Source organism: Carassius auratus, unplaced genomic scaffold (assembly GCF_003368295.1).
Source record: "Carassius auratus strain Wakin unplaced genomic scaffold, ASM336829v1 scaf_tig00215399, whole genome shotgun sequence".
In the NCBI taxonomy this organism is placed as follows: domain Eukaryota; kingdom Metazoa; phylum Chordata; class Actinopteri; order Cypriniformes; family Cyprinidae; genus Carassius; species Carassius auratus.
This window is the reverse complement of record NW_020528066.1, coordinates 161332-187516: the sequence shown is the minus strand read 5'-3', so window position 1 is coordinate 187516 and position 26185 is coordinate 161332. Positions and strand designations below refer to the sequence as shown.

Genomic DNA, 26185 nt, shown 5'->3' with positions numbered 1-26185 from the left:
CCTCTGCACACCTCTTAGTTTAATATATCATTTTATAAATCATGCATGCTTCACCCAATAAATGCACAGCAGAGGATGTCAGAGAGAAAAATGAAATAATTCTGTCATTGATCACAATGAATCCCTAAGACAACCTACGTCAAGCAAAGCAAACAAAATAAAATAGCCCCATTAGAGTTAATGAATCCATCAGAACAGGAAAGGATTAGTCTTTATGTCAGATCGATGGAAGGGGGAAAGGGCCATGAATGGAGATGTGACGCAGTGATTAATGGTCGGGGAGTGAGCGAGTGCATCCGGCTGATGGCTTGAACCGCGGAAATTATTGAAAGAAAATCTGTTAATGACATACACAATTGTAATTTTCTTCCATTTGGGTTGTTTCTGAAGAATACCAAGGGGTATTGAGATTTGGATATATTTTTGTAGAAAGCAGGGATGGTAGAGTATGGTACTTATGTTCCAAGTCAATACTAATCAATACAATTTTAAAAATATTTTATCATACCAGGGTGCTATTCCAGAAAGCAAGGATAACGTCTAAGGTTATGTATGTAACCCTGGTTCCTCGAAGGAACGAGACGCTGCGTCGAGAACGTTTGGGGAACGCGTCCAGCGTGACGTCTCTGAATAATATGTATAATCAGTCCAAAGGAAGGGCGAGGCGTCATAGGCGGGTGATGTCAGAGACCAGGAAGCATAAAAGCATGAGCGGCGAAGCCGGATATCAGCCTCAAAGGATGAAGCAAGCACCAGCCAGAGATGCCGGAAGTGTGGCACTGTGACGCAGCGTCTCGTTCCTTCGAGGAACCAGGGTTACATAGGTAATCTTAGACGTTCCTCTTCAGGAACTCGAGCTGCGTCGAGAACGTTTGGGGAACGAGAATGCCCACGCCGCCAGACTTTCCAATCTCTGCCTAGTGTGGAAGAGCACAGGTAAAGCAAGAGAAGGAGAGGAGCCTGACAGAAATTGGGGACAACCCGTCCAATGCCAAACTTTAGAAGGAAGTGAGTCTTGACCCCCAGGACAGGGAGATCAGAGGACTTGAGACTTAGGACAGCATCCTGATCACCGCTTAGCTTAAGCTTCTTCTGGCCGGAGGCCTCAGCCTCAGCGCACCATGGAGGAAACATGTAACCAGAGGGTTTCTGCTCACTGACTGGCCACCGACAGGGGCGTGGTAGGCCACCATGGCCGCGACGTAGACCTTCAAGGTGGAGTGGGTCAACCCTGCGGAGAGCCTGCAGGAATCAGAGGACTCTAGACTTAGGACAACATCCTGATCACCGCTTAGCTTAAGCTTCTTCTGGACGAGCTGGCGGTCTCCGCACCAAGAAGTGAAAAGCTTCCACTTCAAGGCATACAGTTTCCTCATTGAGGGAGCTCTGGATTGGAGAACGGTCTTACAACCTCGGTTGAGAGACCAGAAGCTAAGAGTTGTGCCTCCTCAGAGACAACACCTACAGCCTCTAAGCTCCATTCAGGGGCGCACCCTCCGCCTGCGAGAGGAGATCTCTCCTGACGGGAACCTCCCATGGAGTGCCGTCAAAAAGAGAAATCAGGCCCAGGAACTATACCCGGCCAGTCCAGAACGGGGCTACTAACAGCAGCTCGACTCCGTCCCGGCGCACTCTCTCCAGAACTGCTGAGAGCAGAGCAATCAGGGGAAAAATTTACAGATGAAGCCTCGGCCATGTCTGTACCATGGCGTCCAGCCCCAGTGGAGCTGGATGAGTCAGATGAAGCCAGAGGGGACAGTGCGATGTCTCTCGAGTCGCAAACAGATCCACCCAAGTCTGGCCAACATCTCCAACTCTGCTTCATCACCTCAGTGTGAAGCCGCCATTCCCCGGGCCTCGGCCCCTGCCTCAACAGGATGTCTGCTCCCATATTAAGATGCCCAGGAATGTGAACTGCTCTGAGTGAGAGGAATTCGTCCTGGGCCCACACAAGGATCTGGTACGCTAGTTGTATAAACGGCGTGAGTGCAGAACTCCTTGATGGTTGATGTAAGAGACCACCGCTGTGTTGATGGTGTGCACCAACACATGGTGACCTCTTCGGTCTGGGAGAAAATAACGAAGTGCACAAAGCACGGCCAGCATCTCCAGGCAGTTGATGTGCCATATCAGATGGCGACCACTCCACAGACCACGGGCAGGGTGGCCACTCATGTCCGCACCCCAGCCGGTGAGGGATGCGTCCGTCGCTAGCATACCGCGGTGACAAGGAGCTCCCAGCACCGGGCCCTGGGACAAGAACCAAGGCTTCCTCCACATATCTAAGGCACGTAGGCAGCGCCGTGTGACCTTGAGCATGCGAAGTGGGTTTCCCCTCAGGGAGAACCCCTTGGTCTTGAGCCACCACTGTAGGGGTCTCATGTACAGCAGGCCAATAGTATTCACGTTGGACGCAGCTGCCATCAGACCCAGCAATCTCCGTGACTGCTTGACAGTGAGTGACCAGCCTTCTCTCACTCTCGCGACTGCAGTGAGGATCGACTCGATCCGAGCAGGTGACATACGTGCCTGCATTGTGGTCGAATCCCACACCATGCCCAGATAAGTGGTTCTCTGAACTGGAGAAAGCACACTTTTCTTGGCGTTAAGTCTTAACCCCAGCTCTTTCATGTGAGCGAGAACGACACCTCGGTGCCGAACCGCCATCTGCTCAGATGCAGCTGATATCAACCAATCAACAATGTGGTTGAGTCTGGAAAGTGTGGGGTGAGAGTGCAAGGCCAGAGGAAGATCCTTATTGGTAGGCTTTTGCCCCCAAAGCAAACCTCAGGAACTTCCGATGAAGAAGGAAGGAGATAAGTGCATCTTTTGATAGATCGTGACACACCAGTCTTCAGACTTGGCCTGTGCGGTCGCGCTAAACTTCAGTCCCCTGACTGAGAGGTTCAAAAAGCACAGATCTAGAAAAGGACACAACACCTCATCCTTCCTCGGAACAGTGAAGTACCGGCTGTAGGACCCGGACTCTGCAACCCAAGGAGGGACCACCTCGATGGTCTCCATTCCTCAGAGAGAGTCTACTTCTGTTCCATTACCAGAGCCTGCTTGGGGCCCACCAGAACTGGATTCTGTGGCCTCTCACTACAGTGTGCAGGACCCACTGAGACACATTTGGGAGTAGTTTTCACGCTGCAATATGGTCTACTAAGGGAATCAGCCTCTCAAGACTGATCTCTGGTTGCATCAGCTCGATGCCCTGAATCGGCATACCGGCAGGAGATGGCCGAACTAGCTGCTCTGGAAACCTCCCAGGAGGTTGCGAGCCTCTTAGCACCGCTACGTTTCCGGGCGGTAACTGAGAGAAGCGCTTGCTGGAGACCGCTGCGCCCTGGAACACCGGCAGGGTTGGCAGATCGATCTCCTGAGGGCACTGAGGAGAGACGGGCACCGTGTAATGCGGTTTACACCGCTCTTCCCCAGAGGGGCCTGCCCTCCGAGGTCCTGAGCCGCAGCATCAGGACTCTCGTAGCTGAAGTCTCCTAAAAACAACCGTCCTCAGACCCACATCATCTGCTAGGAAGACTAGACCAGAGCCTGCTCAGGGCAGGACCCCATGAAGTACACTTGGCAGGGGCTCCCACACCGCCATGTGACCTCCTAAGGGAATTTTAAGGGATTTTAGTAGTACAGGTTTGGTAAATCAATTTTTATTTTTTATTTTATTTTTATTTTTTTACTTTATGATGTTTGCCAATATTTTATTATTTTATTTTAGCACTTATAGCGTATCTTTGTAATATTTGTATTTAGCTTATTTTTTATTGCATCAAAACTGGTACTGATAATTGGTACTGGTACTTAGAAACTTCCTGGCATTGATATCAACTACTTGAAATTTGCTGTGAAAATCCTCATAGCATATAGAGCTTTCTATATATATTTTATTTGTATTTTATTTGTATTTTTTTTTTGCTCTCCCACAAAATGTTGGCTTTGATCTGAGCAGCACAAATCCGAAAGCTATTGTTTGGATTACTGATGTGCCAAGAGTGTAAATAAAACAATGCGTCAAAATCGGAATCAGCATGCTGCTCGGCTCTTTATGTCCAAGCATGCTTGCGCCGTCTCCCTCTCTGGTTCTGTTTGGGTATTCATGTTTACACCAGCAATGCACACAATGCATATTCATGACTTTTATTTTTGTGCCTGTGACAGCCTTGTGCTGATGTCTTTAATTAGAACTAGGAGAAAAAGGACCTCCGCGTAGAATGTGGGGACCGATACGAATCGGATTCTTTTGTCTGCTGATTTATTAAACATTTTGTTTGTGATTTCTCATTTTAATCAATGTTCTCCTGAACTGAATCCACACTTCATGAGACAAGCGTCATCCATGAATAGCTGAGCCGGCTGATATTGAAATGTGTAGGGTTTGTATAAGCTGTTGTACTCACCCCTTTTTTCTTTTTTTTCTTTTTTATGTGTGCAGCTGCTAGCTTGGAGTACGTAGTCGTAGATGTGTCAATTTTCTTTATTGGATGCAGTGATACTTGTTGACGCAGGCAAGACTGATAAAAGGAGCAGCTGTGCAGAGTTTTTTTTTTTTTTCTGTTAAGTATCATTCATGTCAAAGCAGTGCACCTCCGCCCTTGTACCAGAATCTTGCTTTTAAAGTGCTCTTTTGTCTAAAGCACGGGCTCTCTGCAACTCTAAAAAAAAAATTACATGCCATAAAAAGAGATCGCAGAACTTCATTGAAATTCTTCATGGCCCTCTGAGCGCTGGCCCACCATTGATCCGCATAAAGACTTAGATGGGGCTGGCTCGCCTCGGATTGGGTCGGCCCTTGGCTCTCAGCCGTGACTGTTAAACTGCAGCTGATGTGCCGTTAAGTGCCGCTCTCTGTCTCTCTTCTCATAATCGCGAGTCCCGCAAGCACAGAACCTCTTCTCACCTCCCAACCCCCACACCCGGATTCAATTCACCCTCTCTTCTCTTCTTTTTGACCACTTTTAAAGCTCTTCTCCAAGTGTTTACACTGCCAGGGTTTGGCTCCCAGGAGTCTGATAATGACAAACTTGGGAGCGGAATGGATTTATCTGGGCTCAGTTGCCTATTGGGGTCTAATTAAAGGCCACTATCAGTGCCAAAATGGCACAGAGCAGCAGCCACTGAAGGTCAGAGGCAAATAGACCTGTGCTCTCCAGTGGAATACATATTTAATTTTAAGGATAAGCCCAGCAACTGTTTTTAAAGAGGCCAGTTGGGCTTTATATCATGCTTTTCACTGGAAATATCCCAGGATGTGAAGCAAAGCTACATCTGTGATAGGAAAATTGAGTAAAATGTTGATTTACCCTTTATGCTGCTCATCAAGTCTAGGGAATTGTGCTGTAGCAGCTTTGAGACTTATGTTAATCTTCACTTTTCAAAATGATGCTTACACCTGCTCTTTCCTCACAAGGATTTTGTGTGCTGTAATCCAGGAAGTCCAATGTAAATGTCATACCAACTGTTTCCGACCAACCTGGATATGAATATGAAGTTTGTGATGTTCTAAGTCTGTAGGCAGACAGAATGTGAATCAAATGTTTGTTAGCATGAATTAAGCAATCAACTTTGCCAAACAAGCAGCACTTTGCAAGTGGGGAAGAGCCACACACTTGACAAGCTATTAACGGTTAAAAGTACTTAAGAGGTTATATTTTAGTTGCTCTTGTCCTTTTACGCCTGACACCAATTGGACAGTTTTTAAATCACAATCACACCCTCCAGCTTAAACTTGTGTACCAAAGTCAGCCTCAATTAGCAAAAGCTTTGTTTAAAACCAAATGGGTTATTTGAGAGGCAGATGAAGACTGGCTGCTAGTTGAAGTGTAAAATTCAATCAAATTTGCTGGAGCTGTGGGCACTTTTGACTTTCACAGAGTCATTAGAGTAATTGTTTACATTTTTTATCTAATCCGCCAATTTCTTTGGTCAAATGACCAGTTTAGATAAGTATGAATGTCCATGCCGATTTTGGTTGGTTTATGCAGGTTAGTGTTAGTCTAGCAATTGACGCTTCACTGTTTTGGATGGCCATATCTCTTGTGAAGATGGTGAAGCATGGTTAGGATTGTCAGCCAACACTGTCTATCTTGTTAAGCTAATTAAGTTGTTTGACTAGCATGGTCTTTCTTTAAAGTTGTTAAAGCTATTCAACCAGCACAGTCTTTCCTCTGATCCTCTGTTCTTGTGAAGCTAGTTAAGATGACTGACCAGTACAGTCTCACTTGTAATATTGTAAAGCTAGATGACCAGAATGGTAATTTTTGTGAAAATGGTGGAGTTAGTCAACCAGGATGGTTTGTCTAGAGAAAATTGTTAAGCAAATCTATCAACTTGATCTTGTTAAGTTAGTTAAATTGGATGACTAGCATGGTCTTTCTTGTTAAGGTGTTTAAGATGGTTGACTGCTGCAATCTGTCTTGCCATGTTGTACAACCCATATGGTCTTGACTATCCAAAATGGTTAAGCAAATCTAGCAGGATGTCCTTTTCAATCTTGCCAATATTAAACTAGTTAGGAAGCTTCAATGGGAAAACAGTATCAAAATCAAAACCCAAATTGGTGATGTTTTCACTGTTTATGACTGTTACCTATAAGTTCTCTTCCAACACCCAAAGCGAGGCCATCTTTGATCCAGAGCACAACCCCATGGTAACCAGGGATAGAGCAGGGGAGCGTGACTGGCTGACCAGCCACAACTACCAAGTCTTGAGGCTGCTGCGCGAACATGGCATTCACTCCTGAAACAAAAGAGACAGAAAAAGAGACTTAAACTTGGATGTCTTAACTAACATTCCACTTTAGAGCTCCACAGACATCCATTAAGAAGTGGTTTAATGTTACACAATCTAATTTAAAGAATTTATTCAATGAACAACTCTCAAGTACTCAAGTGTGATTAGCGCGCAATGTTGAAGTGCACCAAGGGCCTCTCTTCAGCCTGTCAACACTGCATCTTTCACACAGAAAAATACCTAAAGCAAATGAAGTTGAACTCCATTAGAGATGAGTGGCCCGGAAAGGCTGTCAGCAATAACCTCTTGAAACCCTCTTAAAGAAAGGTGTCACAGATACGAGAACATAGAAAGAGAAGGAGAGGGAAAAAAATAGAGTGCAAAAAACGACAGCCTTCAGAATCATCAGTATTCCTGTATCTGTCCGCAGACAGGTACAAAGATACCAGCGCAAAGATACACGTCACTAGGGGGGTCCAGGTTTGACTGGTTAGCATTGACAGCTGGCCCCAAAGATTTCTGTCTCCAAAGGGAATCTACAGTAGTTAGACGACAAATGTCTTGTATTTCAGACTCCAGTGGTACATATTGCATGTGCAGTCACAAGCATGCATGCTCAAAAATACAATGGTTGACATCGGCTATCAATACTGCAATGAGCTGTCTCAGTGGAGAGATGACGAGTTTCTTGCTGGCAGTACTGTATAATGGGAGTCACACTGGCAGTCATGCTGAACTCTGCAGCTGTCCCTGATGTGTGCCTATCTAGAATTGGAGAAGATGGCTCATATTGCTCATTCCACTCTAAATCTCAGCGCACTGTTTAATCAATACTCATTTATGTGGAACACACACCACCCTCTCAGTTTCTTAATGCGCTGCATGTGTGCGTATTTCTAACTTAGTTATACTTTACAAAAAAAAAAATGTTTGCAGAAATAAGCAAAACAGCCTTTGGGAGATACTTAGGCTTGTACTGTAATTAGCATATTCAAAAGATATTTGAAAAAGTACTATGATATTGGCAACAACAGTATAAAATATCATAATAACTCAGTGTTACCATTGTAGTCTGTTCAGATGGTAAAGTGGGTCATAAAAGGTTTTTTTTTTTTTTTTTTTTTTTTTTTTTTAACTAAAGTGTAATAGAAGTGAGGTTAGAGTTTAGTGAATATATGGTAATGATAATTTTTATATATATATATATATATATATATATATATATATATTATTATTATTTTTTTTTTTTCAATTCGCAACCCTAAAAAATGAATTAGAAGAAAAATAGTACTGCATTATCTTTGCAGGTAACACTTTAGAACAAGGTTCCTTAGTTAATGTTAGTTAACTGCTTTAGTTAACATGAACTATGCAAAAACAATCCTTCTACAGCATTTATTAATCTGTTAATTTCAACATTTACTAATGCATTATTCAAATCAAATGTTGTGTTTGTTAACATTAGTTAATGCACTGTGAATTAGCATGAACTAACAATGGATAACTATTTTCATCAACTAACATTAACAAAGATTAATAAATACAATAATAAATGCATTTTTTCATGTTAATTAATAAATTAACTAACATTAACTAATGGAACCCTATTCTAAAGTGTTACCATCAATAGGTTAAAGATTATTATATTTACCAAATTTATTTGTTTCAAATATGTTAATTACCTTATGTGCACACGCACACCATATAGACATAACTGGCCATTTTATTTATTTATTTAGTGCATCGCAGCTTGATAGCAGTTCAATTAAAAAATAGTTCATCTTTTAAAATTACACCTTGAGAACATTTTCTGTTCCGCTCCGTCAAGCAGTTTATGAACACAAGAACATGCAGCATGTGAATGCATCCAAAGAAACGTGAAGCTAATTCAGAATAATTATAAAGGGTTGAGGCTGATTTATTCAGATATCCCACTGACAAGTCAATTATATATATATATATATATATATATATATATATATATATATATATATATATATATATATATAAAAAAAATGTCATCTTGCACATTCCTGTTGGAGTTAGGGTCAGTGCGTAGTAATTATCTTTATTTGAAAACAGTTGGGCAGTAGTTCTGTGTTTAGTCAGCAATAGCCACATCTCTCTGCAGAGTGAGTACTGACACTTATAAAATATGACAATTTCTAGATTAATGCTAAATAACACACAGAGGCAGTAAATAATTAATTGCCAGAATCCAGTAGGATGTGTTTAACGCTGCAAATTCCATGGATTAGTAAACAAATCAGTCATACCTCTGTCCTGCCTCCAGTAAAATGTGATGAATGGCTTGTTAAAAGCTAAACACGAGTCCACGGATTGATTTATACAAATTCTCCCTGGTGAAATCCTGTTCCAACAAGCTATTATTAAATCAACAACTGCAAAGATGTACTATGAATTCTTATAAATATATTGGGCTGTTCATCTTTGAAGGCTAGCAGGCTTGCCTGGACACTGCAGTGTATCTCATTCTGTCATTTCCTGCACTTTGAGCTGGTTTATTTGTATGAGCGTTTTTGTGTGTGTTTGCTGCATGGCCGTAGCTGGGGTTTGCAGGGCCTCGGTGCAGGTTGGACCTGTGGGCCCTGTTTGAAATTGTGTAGATAGCACAAATAAACAATGTTCAAATTTTTCAAGGTGGTAGGTTTCCAGGTAGAGAAACGGAATAATCAAATTTAAATAGCATTGCATAGTCTTCAATGTTTAAATTAAATATTATTTCATATTAATTCTTGTTAAAACTACAAAGTAATTCAGTAAAGAGCAGTAAATGAGTTTCTCCCATTTAAAATATTGGATTAACATTAAGACACTGACAGCAGCTTGTAAATTAGGCGCAGTCACTTTAAGAGAAAAATTATTTGGTATAATGATATGCATCTGATTTCTCTCTCAGCTGTTTACTTCCACTTAAAACATAACCAACTATTTTTAAAGGGGGTATGCACAAAGACGAGTAATTAATTGACCCCTCTGCTGTTGTTGCACTCAGTGTGCTTGTTAACCCATGACGTCCCTTTAATACCCACCACCATGAGTTTGATCAGGAGAAGACTGACCCTCTTTGGACTTGGATTCCAACACATTTCTAATTATGATGATGAATGTTAATTATTTTTAATATGGCTAAAGGCTAATTAGAATAAGAGTGTAGAAATGGAGGGCTTGTTTTTCAAGTATCTCATGACCTCTGAACTTTGCTGTAAGTTTTTAGTTTTGGTCTTTATTCCACGCTCACAATCACAAACATGTTCCTACAGTATTTTAGTGAAGGTGAATGATTTATTGGAAGACACATTGACAAGGTGTTTCCTCGCCAAAACTGTATATGGCACAGTGTTCAAATGAATTTGTTGATGTTGATATTTAGTTGTAACTTGAGCATGCTGTTATACTATTTGGTAATATTCAAAGTGGATGGCAATAAAATGTATTTAATACTATTATAATGTTGCAATCCCTAAATGACATTGCAGTAACTTCCATTTTGTCACACCATTGAACATTCAGTTGTGTTTTCATCCCCTATGTGCTCAGGCCATGTCCACACGTACACAGGTATTCTTCCGTTTTTAAGAACATTTCCGTCCACATGAGAACACAAAAGAATGCTATGAAACACGGCCAAATGCCTGCCAAGCCAATGGGTGGCAATATAATCTCAACCGCAAAAACATGTTGGCCAATCAGAAGCCTGACAATGTTGCCAGTAGACAGAGATGACAGCTCATGCTCCGACGTCACAAGCCAAAATCTCCAGTTCCACTGTCTACACAATAACACTGCAACCAAAGTTTTGGAAAATCTTCACCCTGGCTGGGGGTTGGATGGGGAAAACCCTAGCAGTCTGTGTTCAATTCCTTTCAATGTTATTATTTAATTATTTTGTATTTTTCTTCTTCATTATTAATATTTTAAATTTATTTTTAATTATCTTTTTATCTCAAGAAATAATGATTATAAAAGTCTATTTCCTAGTGGTAATTGTGTTATTTACAAACTGTGATATATATTTTACAGTATATATTAAATATATCATTTGTTGATTAGTTTTTTTTTTTTTTTCCTGCCACAACCTCTGTCTTTTTTTTTTTTTTTTAACCATGATTTCGATTTAACCATCATTCAGGATGACTAAAATGTGAGAAAAGTTTTAACTGAACAAAACTATACAAAAACTCACAGGCTTTTAGATAACCAAAACTTGACTAACAAAAAACAGGACGGGTTTACTCATTATTTTAAAAGTTAAAAAGGGACAAGTGACACAATGAACTCTACTACTACTACCACCAATCTGTGTGGTCACTAAAAAAAATTAAAGGTCTGGTCAGAGAGGTTAACATATCCCAGTGATCTATTAGCAGCACTGCACCACCTGGTACGTCCACTCGGACACTAAAAAACTGGCCTGTTTCATGTCCTCCAAACCACTTCAAGCGACGGGAAAACAGATGTAGGTCAGTCAAGAGTGGGATGTAGAGAAATGGGTAAAGAATAACTCGGGTTGAACTGGGGGCTTAAGTTCGCCCCCTCTGGTGGAGGCATTTGTGGACGTTTTGAGCTCAGCGATGCTTCTGTCACATCTGGCAGCGTTCTGCTTGGATGCTCAGGCAGCCGGCCACGAGCAGACCCTTCCTTCTTCTCCCCCTCATCTTCTCGGAGCTGGAGACAGGCAGCCATGCGTGGAGACCACTGATGTGGAGGCAACAGATTCCTGCACTCTCCCTCATACAGCACTACTGCTTTATAACACCCCGTGATCAAGAAAGCAAAGCTGGGCATGGAAAGACAATCGAACAATAACAAGCCGTGTCCGGTCAGGGTGAATGCAGACATCTTGTTGTTTATGAATGATTAATGCTAATGTACCAGTATAGGCAGAAGTAACACTAACCCTCTTTATAAATGTTGTTTTAAGTGTGAATGGTATCGTAGCCCTATTACTATTACTCATTAGTATAATAACAATACAAAAAAGGTTACAATGAAGGTTACAAAAAAGTAAAAAGTTACAATTAACATCAAAGTCCAAAAAAAAAAAAAAAAAAAAAAAAAAAAAAATTATATATATATATATATATATATATATATATATATATATATATATATATATATATGGCACAATTGTTAATTTTAGTTTTAGCTAATAACCACATTTATTGCCATTATATTTGTTTAAATACCATAAATTACTATTAAATGCCATTAACTGTGAATACGTTACCATGGTATTACCACAGTACAGCCACAGTAATCTAATTAGTAATACCACGATTTTTATATCTATTCATATCAGATTTATCAACAGTAAAATTACAATAAAAAATAAAATATAAAAATAAAAATTTGTTGCACGTTTATACAGAAAGTTGTCAAGCCTCTGTTGAATACTGCTGCATGAACTGGACATTTTGAAGCTCATACCTATAAATAAACATGGCTGTCATTCCCTAACACTGACATAGTCATAATGCCAGTGGAATGCAATCTTTTGAAATGAAGTAAGATGGTCAGGTGTAGCATGTTGATATTCCAGGCATGTGTCCAGGATCTGTAACTCCTGCAGGCAGTGCCTTGAGGGTCTCTCCTCCCTCCAGCTGCGTACAGACACAGTTAAAAACCACCGTACCATGTTCAACCTGAATGCTCTTAAACCTGAATCTCTTCACTTTTAGGTACAACTACAACATTCAGGTTAACAAGTTCTGAGTGAATGGGGTGTCTGGACAGGAGTGCCCTATTTTTCACAAGTTGCATCAAATTCCATCCTTGTCCTCCCAGGCTACATCTGAGTCAGACTATGCGTGGTTGGGAATGTCTTCAAGTTCTTTATGGAGGTCACTTTGGTTTGGATGGTGGTAGTCTTGTATTACCAGATGTCCTAGAGCTGTGCGAAGTCAGCAAACCAGAGTAAAGCCTGCTACATTGAGAGTTGTGTGAGGAATATGTGTCAGTGAATGGACTGTAGGTGTTTCTGTAGGAGAATTAACAAATCATCTGCTATGCATTTATGATATATAATGCTATATTGTTCTATTCGTAATGAAACTATAGTGATACTAAATAGTGATTAACTATTTAATGTTGTGTTGTGTGAATATCATTACTTTCTTGAATGCAAAGTAAGTGCTACAAAATTATGCAATAGCTTGAAAAGGCTATTTTTTTATTTATTTTTTTTTATTTTTTTAATAAGTCTGTCCAAAATCCAATAACATCAGAATTGTTTTGTCTTTTTAGAATGTATTTTGTTTACTTTCTGACAACATTTGTATGACATTTTTAACAGATTTTGTTGAGGAAAATTTAGGTAGTTATACATTTTAAGTCATAAAAAGTGACAGTTTGAATCTGACAGATTTGGGAAATTTATATTAATAGCATTTAACCTTTCACTACTTTCACTAATTTAACACTTCTGAATGGATTGCCACCCATTTACATCATAGGGCCATAAAGGCTGCTATCCCTTTAAGAAAATAGCGGCGAGGTCGATTATGTTATTCCCCAGCAGGGAGTTAATTAGTATTCCTGCCTCCTGTTATATTGGTAATATAAAGTAAAAAAAAAAAAAAAAAAAATAGAGAATATCCAACTGCCATAATCCCTTACCCACCAAACTAACATTATTTGAGTCAATGTATCAAGATTTTTATAATGATGATGAAGAACAGATGGCATGGAAAGAGATGAGGCCACAGCAGGGGTGTTGTTACCTCGCAGGTTAGTTCAGATACAAAACTGCTGTTTGAAATAATTATTTATAACATTAAATATCTATGTTAATTGGATAATTACAACGATTATTATACTTATGATACTAACTTGTTTCTTTATTGCGGTGTCAAGTAAAATTGTATGCTCTGCCTTAAATAAGACAATACTTATATCACTCTCCTGATTTTTGTCTCTTTATTTATTTAGCAAAGATTATATACTTCAGCTTTACAACAACATTCAGTTCTCATACCCGAGGCCAGATATTCATATTTACAAATCAATATTTAAATCTAAACAGATCAATCAGAACAAACCTCCCAGATCACATCTGTTATCCAATGGGTGTTTTCCCAGACTATAGAGTAAACGTGTTTAGCCAATCCCAGTAGCCTCCTCCCTCATTCTCTCTCTCCCTCTTCTGTTTGCTCTTGTTCTTCACACCTTGACAAGGTTCAGCAGTCCCTTTGGACAGATTGGATTATGGGTATGCTTGTTTAAGTGAGGGGAATAGACAGACTCAAACTGATGAGCCAGGGATCATTATGGGCTCTGTAATGTTTTCATCTCACTCCGTGGTAATTTGTTTACCCTCCAACAGCGCTGGCAGTCCACAAACCCCTGCTCTATTTCATCTGGCAATAACAGAGATGCGACGGCCTAACACTCTCAAAACTCACCCTCTGTGAATCATGACAAAAATGACTCTCAGGGCAGTATGGCATAGCCACTCGAAGAGACTAATCAGTGGCTCTACTACACCTCGGCTGGGAACACACACACACACACACACACACTCCTAATCAGAGAATATTACTTCCCCCCATCCATTCCCATATTCCCATTTCCTTCTAACCAGGAAGTGTGTGTGCGTTTAGAGGATGTGTTGGTGGAGTACTGAATCAGTGAGTGTCTTAGGCTAATGTTGCAACCACAGATGTTTGTCTCCATTAAGAAAGTCTAATTAGGGATAGGAATCCAACTATTCCCATTCCCAAACTGTTTTGTTAACAGTTATAATGAATGAGCATTCGGCAACAAATGCATAAAATTCTGTTGCAATAAAATTGAGAAAGTTCTTGCAAAAGTTGTTTACACAAACTTTTGAATGACTTTTAACAATCATTTTTTTGACATACGGTAAATGCAATCCAATAACTGGTGCATATACTAAATAATACCAAACAAACAGTATATTTAATTGACAAAAAGTATAATGTGTATCTGTATTTCACTTTTATTAATAAGTTGCATCTGTTTGATTCAAGATTCATTTAATCAGTAACTGGTTGCACATTGCTAGCTATGCAGTGTGTCTTTGATTCACGTAAAACAGCTGGTTCATTGAAAGTAATCCATTGCATTGTATGTTTTCGACTGAGTAAAAAGACCATGCTGAAAATTGTCATTTGTTAAGGAATCAAATTGCAGTGGTTGCACTGAACATTTTTTATTCTCTAAAAAGAAGTGCAGATGAAAGTCATTTGTTTAGGAATCAGTTTTGCAGTAGTCACACTGTATGTTTGTGGTTTTATGAAAATTAACCAGTTTATAACAGTTATTCATGCAGGAATTGGATTACAAGGTTGCAATGTACATTTTTAATAATTAAAAAGAACTGGGACATTAAAGTAATTTGTCAGACTACCCTGGTTGCACTGCATATTTTTGATTCACTAACAAGTACAGTATATGTTTTTATAAGAGTCATTAATTCAGGTACAGAATTACAGTGATAGCATTGTTAATTTTTGTTTCACTATAAAAACACTAAAAAGAAATGACTTAAGTAATTAGTTCAGGAATCTGACTACACTGGTTACGCAGTATGTTGCTGATTCACTAAATGAACTGGCTCATTGTTCAATGCTTGCATATATATTTCCATCATGACATATCTCAGAAGATTTCAGCATAGTAGTGGACATGACGATGTTAATGTATTTGGTCTTGGCGGAGTAGATCTGCTACTCTGCTGCTGTTGGTTATTGCTGTAGTTGTAGATTATATTTGCTGCAAGCAAGTACAGGAACTTGCTATTGCCAATGCATACAGCGATACAATGTTGTAAGTATTAAAGACATACTGCTGCTCCACAAATACCATATAAAATAACCCATAGCAGGTCTATACAAGTGAAGCTGGGAAAGGTGAAGGGTTTCAGATGAACTTGAGAGCACTCTACAACATGCTCAAATGGATGCTAACCAGCCATTTAAATGTAAGCAGCATCCTCACTGGCTGAGTATACAACACAAACCAATCAGCTTGTGCCAAGTTGTTTAACAAGGTGAATATTATCAGTTATGTTAAAACCAATCAGCCTGGGGCATCTAGAGTTTCATGAAAAAATAATAGGCATTTTTAAACAGAACTAGATATTTGAGTGGCAATCACTAGACATTTTTGCCTGTGTAAAGGTGTAGGTATTGTGTCCACCAGCAGGGGCTGACTGCCCAACACTGGCCTCGTGCTCTCTGTCACTGATATGGTTGCACGGCATGATTAAGCTCCCTCCTCTATCCATCTGCGCCCATGGGCACATGTTGAACTGGAAGCCTTCATTTAGCCAGTGGCAAGAAAAGAGCATTTCATAATCCTTGCTGTGTACTGCCGGGACAGTATGCCGTATTGCCCTTAGACTAATTAGGGAAGGCTAGAAATGAATAAATCTCACCATAATTGTGTTTTCTCTCTGTGCTGTCACACTAAACCTGTCTGAAATTAGAAATCGCCATTCACACTGCATTTGTCAGCTTTGTGTCCTTTGGCTCAAAGATGAAAAGCCCATCACGGAAGACAGATAGACAAATTAGACCAGCGGCAGACATGGTTTCAGTATGTACCTGCTGGCTCAGACTCAGTGTTATTTGAAGGCGTAATAACAGGGACAGCCCTGCTGGAGCTCGGCTAATCCAGACCTGGGGACCCAGGCGAATGCAAACACAAATGGTGTCTGAGCCAAATGATGCTTAATTGAATTCTGCCTATTGGGCCGGAGCTGATGGCCAGATCAATCAGCGCCCTGCATCTCCCTCGCTGTAGCCACTGAATCCTGCGTTCATCCGAGCATCGTCCTGCCTGCATTGCTAATACCAGTCACTTAAAGCTTAAAAAGCCTCGTGGACGAGTTAATGGCTTTGACCTGTAAAAACCACTTCTAGTGACCAGTGCCTCAGTTGCTACATGTAAATAAACCTCTCACCTCAGGCATAATAAGAAAATACTACTTTGCACTATGATTACTGGCCTGAAAGGAATGAATATATAAAACCTACAGAGCTATTACTAATTATAGTACTTTGGCTGTACTGTGGTAATACCATGGGGTGTATATATTATATATATATATATATATATATATATATATATATATATATATATATATATATATATATATATTAAAGTTACTTTTTATTATTATTCCTGCTAGACACATTTAATGTAGTTAGAAAACTTGAATAAAATATTAATGTTTTTATAGTAATACTGTTTTTAAATAACCTGGTTATGCAAATACTTTTTGGAAAAATAAATTATTTTCTTTTCACCAGGTTTATGTATGTATGCATACAGTGAAAACATAAACATGTGTTTTATTCCTTAGATAAAACAATACATCACAAGCAAGTTCCAGCCATGGAATGAAATGTCTCATCAATCTAAACGTCATATTCATAGATTATAAACTTAACCCCTCGTACTCTACTGATCCAGACCCTTGTTATTTATTTATTTATTTTTTTCAAACTGTATGCACATCATCCTGTCATGTATTTTTATTTACTGCCACCCAGCACTTCTTTATTCATCTCTCTTAAATCACTCATCCAACCTTGACCTGGATGTGTTTGCAAGGAAGATCTTTATGTGATTGACAGGGAAGATTTATGCCCGTGTCCTTCCCCGTGGGGGACGGAGTTGTGCTTCTGGCCTTAGATGTTTCCCGCCAATCACTCATGGCCCTCGCTAATCTGCACACGGCATTCAGCTCCAAGGTGCAGGGCCTGATTGACGCTCTTAATTATCTGCTGTGCAATCACTGATTGGACAGTGCAGCAGAAGTGTGGAGAGGATCAACAATTAATCAGCAGATCTGTGATTTGAAAGCTTGAGCTATTATAGCTCACAGTCAGGATATATTATTTTCATTTTTAAGGAGAACGCATTTCAGGATAGAACTATGGTTTGAGCTGTTTGAGGTTGATTTTGCATTCTGAAAACTTTCATGTGATTACACTTTCTGTCAAAGTACAATTGTACTTTGTAAAACTAATAAATGCTGTCAACTGTTTGTGTTTCTGAGCTGAATTGAATAATTATGTCATGTATTACTCAAGTCGTTTCTGAGCCTGTATGACTTACTTTTTTTGAGGAATAGAAAACACAAACATTATTTTGAAGAATTTTTATGCTTGTAATCTCCATAAAATGAGTTCATAGTGGATAATTAACTCTATAAATGTGGTCCAAACGGCTTGTGCAGTATAGTGAAAGTCCTCTGAAGTAAAGCAGTAGTAAAGTTCAATTTCCCCCACCCCTGTGGAATATACTATACATTATTTTGATTAATCTTCATGATGGTCATCCATCCATCCATCCAAAAAAAAAAAAAAAATGCACCATAAATGTGGTCCATAAGGCTTGTGCTCTATATTACAAGTTTCCGGAAGTCATTCAGTAGCTTTATACCAGTCAATCATAATTCAATGATAAAAAATGTTTTTATTGTTATTAAAGTCGTTAGAACAACTTTCTTACATGTTTCAGTGTAGCACCTGAGAACCGGCACATGTTCAGTACTCCCTAAAAGTCCTCCATATGCACACCTTGGAATTCTGCCAGAGATCTTTCCCGATTGATGAATACATTATTCATATTGAATTTGGGGTCAGTGTTAAATGAATTGGTCTGTAAGAGCTCATTCATTTTAGAGAAGGTGAGGGTCTATAGTTGGGTCACTGCCACCACGACAGATCAGATTCTATTAGAATGCTCATTCTGTGATTAACCAAGAGAGTTTTAACTGTGTGCATGTGTGGAAAGATGGCATTTCAAGATGCTGAAAGACATATGTTTCTATGGACAAGCAGAAAGTGTGTGAAGGAGGACACTGTACTCTCTTGCCATTTTCATGAAGGCAAAAAAGTAGAATTATGCAAAAATCATCAAAAACTTGTTCTTCCTTTGTGCTTATGTGGAAAGATGACATTTCAAGATTCGTGTTTGTAAGAACAGACATATGTTTCTACGGACAAGCAGAAAGTGTGTGAAGGAGCACAGTATGCACTCTCTTGTCATTTTCATGATGCCATTACGATTACACTTCACTTCAATAGGATACTTTTGATAATCTACTAACTATAAGTAACTACATGTCAACTAACTCTGTTTACAGTATAAGTAGACTGTTAGGCTAGGGTTAGTAAAATAAGTTGAGATACTTGGAACAGTTACATAAAGTCAGCTGAATGTCTGTAGGGGACCATTAAAATAGTGAAAGTCACTAATACGTTAATGACTGCGAGTTGATATGTACAGTTACTTCAGTTTGAGAGTCACTTCTAGTTCATAGAATGCTTAAAGTGGACTATCAAAATAAAGTGTTATTGATCAAATACATATAGAATTACATTAAAAGCATCTGAAAATTCACAGTTTTACCTCATTAAAAGCTAGTGTCTTGACTCTTGCATTCTAGAAATCAGATGAGATGGTCACAACATTAAGATTGAAATGTGTTTAATTTGCCAAACCTTTTTAAAACAAAGTCCTACTGCATCTGGAGGCGCAGCACCTGAACATGATGAAAGTGAAAATGCATAAAAATCCAAATGGTGCTGACATCAAAAAGCAGATGGTAATTGCTTTCGTCTCCATCCATCTGCTGACGTTTCTGGAACGTGTAAATTACATTTGATAGCGCAGAAGCGTTTTTGAAAAGGATGCCCATTAGGGGCCTTTACACGATGGTAAAAACCAGCAGAAATCATTACGGCGGGATTTGTTAAGTGTGGAACAACCTGGTTGAAAGCGTGGGCTTCAATAGTCCGTCTGCACAAGCTTTGAATGTCGTGCACATTTCGTCCCTTTGAATTGCAGAGGGGTGGGTGTAGTCTGTAAGTGGGCTGAAAGGGCCCCAATGAGCCCCTTGTCCTACTGCAAAATCATAAGACGGATTGTGGAGACAAAATTTCAAGTTCTGGATGTGTAAGTCTTCCTCGTAACAACTAGGCATGCTTTATCACCATGTACGCGCAAGATCCTTCAGGCTCAGCTGGCTACCTCAGATTAATAGTCAAATAAACATTGCATGCTGACAGTGGATAATGTAAGATGAGGCTTCGGTGTGTGTGCATGGGTTGGCATCTGTTTGTGTCGTTGGGGATTGTGCTCATCTTTCCCTCAAATCTCTATGTACAAACTCATTTCCTGTCATGCATTCTCGAGTAAAAGCAAATAAGCCAACACATGATGGGGCCGGTCTGGTTACGGTGCGATGGCTCCTGTTCTAATGAAGATTTGTCTCCTCTGCCACAAACACACAGAGCAGTCAGAATAAACATCAGCAATGAAGCCAGCATATTTATACCCCAGTTGCACAAGGCATTAGACACAACAGAACAGCTGCAGGGCGAAATAAAGATGGATTGCATGTGATGATGAGCTCTAAAAATTATAAATGGCAGATAGAAGAGGCCTGGGGGTGTTGTGCTTTTCCCATAAGCCACTCGGAAAGATACACGGGGGCATTCGTGGTGGCATCAGCTATCATAAGCCTTTATTGAATCTTTTTTCTTTCTTTCGTTTTGGTCTGTCTTTCCTCCTGATCTCATCAAATCTTTCCAAAGACTGCTTCTAGGCTTCATAACCAGAGAATGGCATAGTGTCATATGGCATCTACACTTTTATTAATCCTGGTTTGTACGCTCTTGATTGTAAAGCTTTGGAGAGTCGCTCTGAATTTGGTGTTTGTGGCAACAAAGCCTTTAGTTTTGGTTTCTGGTGGGTCACTTTCATTTCATCGCAATACATATAGTTATGTACTGTATGATAGAAAAGTATTAAGTGACCTTTTATAAACTAAACTGTTTAGCATGATGTTTCATTTGTTCAAGTGAAATATTCATAATGCCAAAACCACTAGGAAAAGCAAATGCAATGAGCGTCAGTGGAATGATGTCAGCGTACAAAAAACCCATTAGTTGTAAAATGCTGCAATGTAAAAAAGAGTTCAGAATTCAAATGTAGCCTGCTCTCAAATGACCCCGGCGCTGATACTTTATTCTCTCCCAGTTAACGAGATAAAAGAGCACTTTTGATGTTCATAGAATTGAACTTTGAACAATGTATTCCCATTGCTTTGACAAAGATTAAATGTAAAGATAGATCAAAGCTGCATCAAATAAAAACCCTAGAGGCTAGTTCATGTGGTAGGGGAGGTGGATACATGGATGAAAAATAGGCTACATAGTTTTAATCTGTTCAAATGTAACCATGCCTTATTCAAACATATCGGCAGATTAATTTGTTTTATTAACAGTTATGTGACTTTGAGAGATGAAATCTGTGCAATGCTACAGTCCCTTACCACTCACCATAATAATATTAATAATAAAAATAGATATCATAATTATTTATCATGTTATTGAATACTAAATAATAATTAGATTTCAAGAAGCTCAAAAAAGCTTATATATATATATATATATATATATATATATATATATATATATATATATATATATATATATATATATATATATATATATATATATAAGCAAATGTTAGGGTTAGAAATTTGACATTCAAACTATAATTAGGTATCTATTACAAACAACAAGAAAGCAAGCAAATGAGAAGCATTCTTATTTCATTATTTCAATGAAAAACAACTACAAATAAAACAACATCTTAAAAGTCTTTGTTTGTTAAGCGATATCAGTTTGGCTGCAGTCTTGATGCTAGATGTTAATTATCTTTCACAGGAATCCTGACAGCTGTTCTACGTACAGAAAGCTGAAATAAACACTGAAGTAAGGAATCAATGCTATGGAAATGATGGATCTATTTGCATTGGTGTAAAATGGCAGGTTTACACTGGATGCGAGCGGCACAGCCTCCATATGGCAACTGAAAGTTCTGCTGTTTTTACTGCTCTCAGAGTACTTGCAGACGCAAGAATGTCTGCACAAGGCCAGTAAAACATTTTGTTTTGTAGTGGTGTAGCAGTTGGCTCTTCCAAAAATGTGCTAGATTTTATTAATATAAAAGTACTTAAAATCAAATTGGCTAATGTTTGTTCCATTTACTTACATTTGTATCTGTAATAAAAGAAAATGGGAGACATGAGTTCATGCAAAGATGTTTTGTGATTTGCTGTGTTCCAATGTTCAAACGTTGGGAGCAGCTTTAGAATGTTGCAAACCATACAGTTTCGGTTTGTCTTGTTGTGAATCTTTAGTGTGAACTCGCCCTAAACAAATGCCCAAGAATACCTCAGCATCCCATTTAAATACTACTTTTATTGGCCCACATTTTATTGTATTTTATTTTACTTCCACATGGAAAAAGAAAATGGTGGGTAGAATTTACCTTTTATACCAAGCGAGTCAACTCAACTGGACTGACCAAATTTAGCAAGGTGAATGGCCAATTTATGTGGTTTAGACAAACACACACACACACACACACACACACACGCAAACACAAAAAATCCTACAGCACAATCCTTGTCTGAGTTCTTATTCAAAGATACAAATAATCAACAGTTCTACAAATGACATTTCTATGTACAAGTATTTGGTTAGTAACACTTGATATTTTAGTGAGGTGTGAAACAAAAAGAGGTTGTTTCAGTATACTCCCTTCACCATTATAAAGAGAAATTAAGATATGGTGTGTTAATAACTGTTCCTCACAGATCCCCAGTCACTCTGAGCAGAGAAGTGCAATCTTTTCTTTTTTTCTTCTTTTTCTTGATTTAATTGTTACAATAGAGAAGAAAAGCTGCACAGGGAAAACTGACAAGATTAATTGTGTCAGCAATTAAGTGTAAGTTGATGATGGCCGCTAAACAAAGTCGTGGTAATGCAGTCCACTATGCCATCTTTTTTTTACACCAGGGAGGCCATTATATCTTCAAAATTAATATGTTTAAAACATTGTTACTAGAAAGTGTCTGCAGATATTCAAACTCCCAATACATCTGCTGGGGAAAGAAGGGACGGCCCACAGGTGTTCTGTTTGATTTATAAATGAGCAGTGCGGCATGAATGAATGGGGACATGTTTTTGTTGCTCTTACAGTATATAGAGAATGCCGGAAGATGACAATCCATCTCTCTGCAGGGAAGATGATAGAAAAGGTGGGAAAAGAAAAGTGAGAAATTCTCTCTCTCTCAAAAAAAAAAAAAAAACTAAAAAACTAAACAATTGGTGGCATCCACAGACAGTGAGATGAAGACACAGAATATGTTGAATATGTTGTCTTGTCAAAGCTGTGAGATGGAACTGTCACAGTGAATCCATGTCCACAAATGAATGACTCATGCCCCATCCACACAGAGATACTTTAAGCTGAATACACATACATTTTGCATCCTATAGGCGATTCGTCCATACGGATCTGCTGTTTCGGAAGAATAGACTGATATTTTCTGAAACCTAGTTCCAGAGTAGATAAATCTGAAAACGCCCCCCTTGCATTTTCGTGTAGATAGCGAATCTGTATTGTAGCATTCAACCGCTGTGTCCCGTACCAGCAACAAAAAAACATGAACAAACACTGAACGATTGTCTTTTTATTAACTAACATTAACACAGATTAATAATTGTATTGTTCCAAGGTTTATGCACTTAGAACAAGTCTTCTTCTCTGTTTATAGTGTATCTAAACTAATTTAATTATTTTTTTTTTTTATTATTATTATTATTTTTATGTAATTTTAAAACATGTTAACACCCATATTATTCCAAAACTGCGTTTAAAAAAAACATTAGTTGTGTTCCAATTTATTTTTAGGTTGATACCTAAAAAAATCTGCAATATTTAGTTTGGGCACATTATCAAATATTTCCACTAGATGAAATGTGCTTACCATTGATTTCCAATAAAGTCATTTCTGACCACAAACAGTACAATTATTTTATTTATTTATTTTACCTTTTTTTAATCATGTCCATGATACATGCCTCCACATATCATGTACTAAAACCTTTACCAAGTTTCTCATAATTCCAATGTAACAATAAATAAATAAAAATAAATAAATTATTTTATAAATAAACAATTTCTTAACTGAACAACACCAGAGGGTTAAGAAACTTAACTCAAGGTCACTTTATCGTCAAGTGTCACGGCAATTTAAACTGAATTATTCCTTTAGCGAATCTGGTGCTGAAACAAAGCATGCAAAGAGTGCATATTTACTTTAGCTTTTGTTTGCCAAGCACTTGTCTTCTAGCATTTGAGTTGTTTCTGTACAACTGTGATATTAACTCTTTAGTGGGGCGGAGAGGCTTAGCCACTTTGATATCAGAGTGATTCTCTCAAAGAGAACTAAAAAGAGACTAAAAGAGAGCCCAAGGCAGACATCCTAAAAAAAAAAAAAAGAAAGCTGAACAGAGGGGATGAGAGAAAAAGACTGCTAAAACTGCTAAAATGGCCCTTGAAAAAGTCCATGAAACATTACAAATCAAAATAAAATTCACTCTTTGAGATACCTCTTCGTAGTAACAAAACTTACCGGAGAAGACCCGAGTCAATCCATCTGTACGGTGCTACGGAGAGCCTCAGGACCGCGTCCATGAGGAGTCGTGTGAGGAATGGTAATAAGCTCTTGTGTGGCCGGCTCTGTGGCGTCTGACTCCTGTGACTGATTGGCTGGGATTGAAAGTGTGCGAACACTCGGCTTCTAATGTCAGCCTAGTGAAATAAAACGACTAATACGGGCAGCGGTAGAAGTAATAGGATTCCAATCCCAGCGCCTTCATTTGATCAAACGACAGTAAGACGGAATAATCGACAGCTCTTCCAGAAAGAGAAGATGGGAAATGAAAAGAAAGCCGCCAATCTGAGGGCGCACACAAATTCCTCATTATAGAAAAACACTCTTGGTGTGTACCGAGTGATGACTCTTGTATTGGCAATGACTTTGTAGACAGACTACTGCATTAAATGCAAATGATAATAGGACTTTCTTCCACATTTTCTGAGCATATTTTCAGGGCGTGCATGGATTTAAACATAATACAAAGTTATATGTAGCTGAAAGTATTTTGGTGTTATGGGCAGCTGAAAGATAATCAAATTACTACATTTTGTTAAAGCAACTGGTAAAACTTCTGCATTTTATTTTTCACACCAGTAGACAACTGGATGGATGGAGAAGTGGAGCCAAAATCACAAGTGCATTATGGGTGTTGAAGTTTTTGGCAAAAGGGAAGGCCATAATAACACTGATTTAAATGTTTCCACAGCAACACAACTGAATAGACAACCAAATTTCATCAAAGTCAATCATCTCAGTGGTACATTACCTCTTTTACATGTATTTAGTCACCTAATGAAGGCAGTTATTTTAAAATCACACAGTCTTTGGGAATGCTATGCTTGCTTCATCGCACAGTTATTGAATGCTTTAGTTTGCAGAATACATTAATCATCACTGCCTGCAAATAATGCATTTCTATAAAGCCACCAGTAACTGAAAACTCCTGATTCTGCATGGCAACATAACGCAATAACAGAGTGCACCTTTAATAAAGGGTATTTGTTCTGTTTTATGAATTACAAGGAGTTTGGGGGCTGCAGATTCATTGCCCACATACTTGCATTGTTCACAGTTGTATTTTCTGTTGTGCACTAAAAAAATAACTGTACGTGTGTGGGTAAATGCCTATTACAGCAATCTCTCAACTTTCTCCAGTTCAAGACGAAACCTCTTCAAATCACTCAGACACACATCTGTCTGCTCCACCCACCATCGTCTGTTTCTGCCGTGATGGGCACGTCTCATTTTAAACTGCCAGTCTGGTGACATTGAGAGAGACCTCTAATCAAAACATTTGTCTCTCTTTCAGAAGCATTCAGATCAGTGAATGGGACCTGACACCAGAGGGAGAAAAGGATTTGTCCCAATCAGCCTTCACCGACGTGACGGGAAGAAGACGTGTGTGGTCCCGTTTGGTCTCTGATGAATCCTCCACTTAGCCTTGATTTCTGAGGAGCGTGTGCGTCAACCGGAGCACCAGGTTAAATCACAGCTCTGCCTACAGAAAATACTGTGGTATTAATACAATCAGGGCAGAATTACCGACCAGCAGTGCTGGGTCACGTTACTGCTTATAAATTACTATAGGGCAGCCCTCGACCAAGGATTTTTCTGGTCGACTAGTAGTTGTTCATTTGAAGCATTAGTTGACTAATCACATGTTTATTAATAAACCATTTCAATTATTATAATGAGCCTTTAATTGCATGCATAGCCTAATAAGCGCTCAAGCACATGCATAAAGCTTGCCACAACGCACCGGCAGAAGTAATAATTATGAATGTTTCATAAAGAAAAACAGTAAGGAGACTGCATTAACATTTTAATAAATTGATAAACTAGTGCTTACTTCCTTTTAGGATTTCGGGATGAAGTGGGCGACATTTACTCCACAGCAGTAGATTCATCTGTATTCACCTT

General features: G+C 38.9%; 1 protein-coding gene across 7 annotated transcripts in view; it reads right to left on the bottom strand.

Moving 5' to 3' along the window:
• LOC113094517 (kin of IRRE-like protein 3) overlaps positions 1-26185 on the bottom strand; it is a 187802-nt gene that overhangs the window by 60961 nt on the left and 100656 nt on the right. For all 7 annotated transcript variants that reach the window (XM_026260097.1, XM_026260103.1, XM_026260101.1 and 4 more), the window contains exon 2: positions 6604-6753. In XM_026260097.1, coding sequence (XP_026115882.1) covers positions 6604-6753 — 150 coding nt within the window. The remainder of the gene's footprint in view (positions 1-6603; positions 6754-26185) is intronic.